The following is a 4,833-nucleotide window of genomic DNA, read 5'->3' as shown; positions in this document are numbered from 1 at the left end:
ACAGATGTAAGGGAATACAAACGATAGGGACACACTGCTGGAGGAATTGTGGTGAACAAAAAGCAAACCATAGTCACATATTTTTCATGTGCCCAGTACTGAAAGGATTTTGGGAGGGATTTGAAAGAGCAGTAAAATATGTATTTGGAATTAAACAAGTTTTGACTGTAGATAACTTATTAGGCATAAATCTTCCAAGAGAAATGACTACAACGGATCACAAGGTATTCAATATTCTACGTATTGCCGCAATAAAACAAATAACAAAAGCATGGAAACAAACAAAACCACCAGACCTGGACAAATGGCATAATACAATAGAAAATATTTTAAATATGGAAAAACTTACATTGAACTCCAGAAATCAACTGCATAAATGGTACAAATTATACCTAAACATTATAATAAACAAAATAGCAAGATACTTTAGGGAAACTGATTGATAAAAATATAAGACAAAAAGAGCATCTACCATAAACCGTGCACACACACACAGGCACGCACACGCACGCACGCACGCGCACACACACGCACACACACGCACGCACACTTCCCTCTACCCATGACCCCCCTTTTTTTATTTTATTTTATTTTATTTATTTATTTATTTATTTATTTTTATTTCCCCCCCCCTACGCAGAGGCATATATGTTTATGCAAAGGTCACAATTTATGTTATCACTTTATATACACAAAAAAAAAGAAAATGCCTGCAAGTTGAACCGACAAATGATCAGATAAAAATGTTGACTTGAATAAACTTGCAATAAAGTATTAAAACAAAAAAAACAAGCTGTTAAAATGGGCACAACCTAGATACTTTTTAATTAACTGCACTTCCTCCATGTATCGGATGGTGTTATATTTTAGCAGTATTTAGGAAATACTACAATAGCCAATGTAGTTCTCAATTTCTTTGAATGAATGAATTACCTGTCTCGTTTTGAAAACAACATGAAAAAACATACACTTTTTAAGTCATAAAACAAAATCCTACTTAATATCAATAAGTATTGATAGTATAGCTATATTTTTTGTACTTTTGTGAATCACCTAATATAAATAAATCAATACTTACTGGAGAGTGCTGTTCGGTCATGTCTGCCCCAACAAAAACTGTACTAACGTCAGTTAGATTTTACGGCGCGCCGCGTGTTTGTGAATCAGATATGGATCCGGTTATGGTCCGCATTTTGACAGTAGAATTTGTGGCGGCGCATGGTGGCGACCTTGATCCGCCAAGCGGAACCCATACCAATGTGACAGTGACACGGATGTGGTGACTTGAACGCGGATCCGCATCGGAGTCCTCTGCTGTGTGGGTGAGGTCTGAATCATCTGCCCTTATGAAAAAAAAAAAAACCTAAAATCCTGTATAATACCAACTTTAGGCTAGATTCTCATGATTAGGCCTAAGTTATTTTAGGCTATTTATAATGTCCATAACTGAAAATTGTTGAGGAAGGGTTGAGCTATTTTATTTAGCCCCGTTGACTCCCATTCATTTTTCAGTTGCTCGAGATTGCCCCCTAGAGGTATGCACAATGGGCGTCAATGGGAGTGGAAACCAGGGGGTGTTCACTCACGCAACTAGCTACTAGCCACAACTGGCTAACCCTAGTCCTACCTAAGTGCAAAATGAATGGGTGTCAATGGAGTTTTCTACTATTATAATTTTTGGGATTTTTTTAAATATTGTTTTGCCCTGCAATATTAATATTCAGTTCAAAGCTAGAAATAATAAGACCTCATTTGAGTAGTGTTTCGATTATTTTGCGCCACTAGATTATTATATACTGGGTCACAACGCTCAATTTTTATGAGGTCAAACCCATAAACATTAGCGGGATGCTAGTGAGTACAGGTCGAAATCTTCTTCCCTGCTGTCAAACTACACAAATGAAAGATTTGTCAATACAGCCTATTGTTAAACACCAGCCATAGTGCTTACCAGGAATGTTTTGTTGATGAGATTTGTTACTTATTTGTATTTAGCATATGGGCTTCAGCTTCCCTTTCCATTCCATACATTTTCCCACATGAAAGATTTACCAACGCTCGCCAACTAGTGGACACTCCTTAGGAACTGCAGTATGCATGCCAAGCTAACGGGCTACAATCGGAACCAATCAGACTGAATCTTCTCCCTGTATTCTAATTTCTCTGGTGGAAAGGGACTCACTAGTTTGACTCCGTTTCGGTACTTACGTAGTATGTCACATGGTAATCAAACATTTCAAGCAAGTTAGGGTTAAAGTTAAGGTTAGGGTTAGGTTTCGGGTTAAGGTTAGGGTTAGGGTTATGGTTGTATGACACAAGACGTAAGTACCGAAAGGGCGTCGAATTAGTGAGTCCCCTGGTGGAAACGCTACGAAACCTGTTCCCGGTACAGGTACAGCCAACATTGCATCACGTAGAAAACACGTTTTTTTTTTCAAACAGTTCCTTCACAGTCAAAATATCCGTGGTTTCTTAGATACTTTGCAAGCTATTCAAAAACTTCACAATTATATGTATTTGAAAAACTTTACATGCATTTGTGTTGTTTAAAGCTCGATGCGTGATAATTCAAACCTTATTTTGGTTTCTACACGAACATATTTGAATGTAACTCAGCGGAACCAGCATGGTCGACTGCATGTTTTTGCTCTTCGTGGGACAACTCTCGGCTAATTTTGCTGCTTTTTAAATTAATTACACATACATTGATGTCTTATAGGAATCCTATGTGATAACTTGGACACTGCTCCTTCGTTTTTAATTGTTATCAGTGAACTGTTCGTATCTGTGGGTTAAATCGTTGCAACTAGTCTACAGCACCATGAAGATCAAACGACAGAAGCAAGCTAAGAGAACAATAAGTTTCTACAAATACAACTTCAGTTTTCGGGAGCCCTTTCAAGTATTAATTGATGGGACGTTTTGTCAAGCTGCTCTCATCGGGAAAATTCAGATCAAAGAGCAATTGCCAAAGTATCTTATGGGAGAAGTCGCACTATGCACCACCAGGTAAGCATGACCGTAGCGATAATGTCAAGAGATAGCTGTTCAGATTGCCACTTTCACGGTTGGCCTATGATTCAATTGTCATTTAAGTCATGTTTTCCCAGTATTTGAGTCGTCACAGTCATTTGGGAGGATCGAAATGGCTGCTTATTTTGCTGTCCACTTTGTCTTTTTTTTTCACAGCTGTGCTCTGAAAGAGGTCGAGACCCTGGGGAAGGACTTGTATGGCGCTAAACTCATTTTGCAGAAGTTTCAGATAAGGAGATGCCCACACTTCGAGGAACCTGTGTCAGCTTCTGAGTGCATCTTGTCCATGCTGGAAGGAACAAACCCACATCACTACTTCATTGCCACACAGGTAACCATGCCATTTAAATAAACACCGTCTTCCCTGTGATTTTTTTGGTCATTTAGCTTTGGTGTATTGCTCCAGTCGTGGCCTAATGATTAGGGTCGTTGGTCTTGGAAATCGGAATTTATTTTCGGCTAATTTGGGCAGAGTGTCAGGTGGGGTGAGACCATTGACAGTAGATGTTAAACACGTCAGGTAGGGTTATCTCCTTTAACACTACACTATTAATACTTCACTACAACTTTACTACAACAAAAGTATGTAAACATGACCACAACTTTAAGTGTAATGCACTTAAACCTAACAGCTAAAATATTTGTACATGTATGTTGCATCTTATTAATGTTGGTGAAACTCTCTTCCAGGACAATCGGCTGACAAAGAGCCTGAAGGAGATCCCAGGTGTGCCGGTGATGTACATCATCCAGAACACGATGGTGCTGGACAAGCCTTCGGACTGTTCGGTGAAGCGCGTGGAAGCGGTCCTGGCAGGGGAGATGCTGCCCACCTCCCAGCAGCACAGCATCGACAAACTCAAGGAGGAGCAACTAGGCGTCGGGGAAGAAGGGGCGGACGAAGCCAACAGGCGGAAACGCAAGCGCAAGTCGGGGAACCCCAATCCACTGAGCTGCCTGAAGAAGAAAAAGAAAGGACCCACGCAGCAGCCCACCAAGAGCGGCGGCAGTGGCGACGGAGAGAGCAACAGGAAGAAGAGGACGAGGCACCATCGGAAGAGGAAACACGCTGCGCTGGGAGCAGGCGCCGGACAGACTGGCTCAGCCACAACAAACCCTGTCAAGTCATAGGGTGCATTCCAATATGAGACCTTGCGTCCTCCACTTGTGCTTGTGGCCTCATGTTTTGCTGATGCCCTGCCTCCGTGGAGAAAACAATTCAGTTTCCCTGCGGTCAGCTTAGCCACAACAATTTTTGGGGGACTATTCTTCATTCACCATCCAGTTTGCAAATGAGAAAATGACTTTACAATTGAGATTTTGCGAGATATTGAAATATAATGCTGTTGTCAGTGATGTCAATGTGTCTCTGTATGGCTCTGGGGGACATTCGAGGTTGTTCAGTGACGAGGGAGGTTGAATTGACAGGAGGTTAAGTGGCCAACAGAAGATCCTCATTGTCTTCACTAAATGACACACAGACTACCTGCTTGGCAGATTCACTACTTCCTGTAGCTCAACATATCTTCTTGGGGTTGGAGGCTGTGTTTGACAGTGGACTGTTGTGCCATTTTTGTTAACAATTCTAATGGAGTATGCAAGAGACTTAATTTAATTCCTCAGTGTTTTATATAAACGTCATGCAAATGAGGGTGTCTTTGAGCATGTTTTCACGTATCGATGTGAGGATTTCTGGTCTGGTTAAAACATGTATTTTCCTCTTTTTTTAAATGAACAAAAAAATAACTACCGTACCACTATTGTCACTTGCTTGAAGCTTTTTATTATAAAACAACACAA

The 4,833-nt window shown here is 40.6% G+C and overlaps 1 protein-coding gene across 1 annotated transcript; it reads left to right on the top strand.

The window, feature by feature from the left end:
• Positions 1-2,416: 2,416 nt before the first annotated feature.
• On the top strand, positions 2,417-4,683 carry utp23 (UTP23 small subunit processome component). Its single transcript, XM_063185577.1, has 3 exons — positions 2,417-3,009; positions 3,190-3,364; positions 3,724-4,683. Exons 1-3 carry the CDS (start codon positions 2,822-2,824, stop codon positions 4,162-4,164), a joined length of 804 nt encoding a protein of 267 aa, XP_063041647.1. The 5' UTR covers positions 2,417-2,821; the 3' UTR covers positions 4,165-4,683.
• Positions 4,684-4,833: the final 150 nt, after the last annotated feature.

The sequence above is a fragment of the Engraulis encrasicolus genome, chromosome 20 (assembly GCF_034702125.1).
Source record: "Engraulis encrasicolus isolate BLACKSEA-1 chromosome 20, IST_EnEncr_1.0, whole genome shotgun sequence".
Lineage (NCBI taxonomy): Eukaryota > Metazoa > Chordata > Actinopteri > Clupeiformes > Engraulidae > Engraulis > Engraulis encrasicolus.
This window is presented reverse-complemented; position numbering and strand designations above follow the sequence as displayed.

Excerpts from the sequence above, each read along its gene's own strand:
- utp23 (XM_063185577.1), top strand. The coding sequence starts at position 2,822 with ATGAAGATCAAACGACAGAAGCAAGCTAAGAGAACAATAAGTTTCTAC. Across the intron at positions 3,010-3,189 it reads GTCGCACTATGCACCACCAG|CTGTGCTCTGAAAGAGGTCG; the intron begins GTAAGCATGACC and ends TTTTTTTCACAG. Across the intron at positions 3,365-3,723 it reads ACTACTTCATTGCCACACAG|GACAATCGGCTGACAAAGAG; the intron begins GTAACCATGCCA and ends ACTCTCTTCCAG.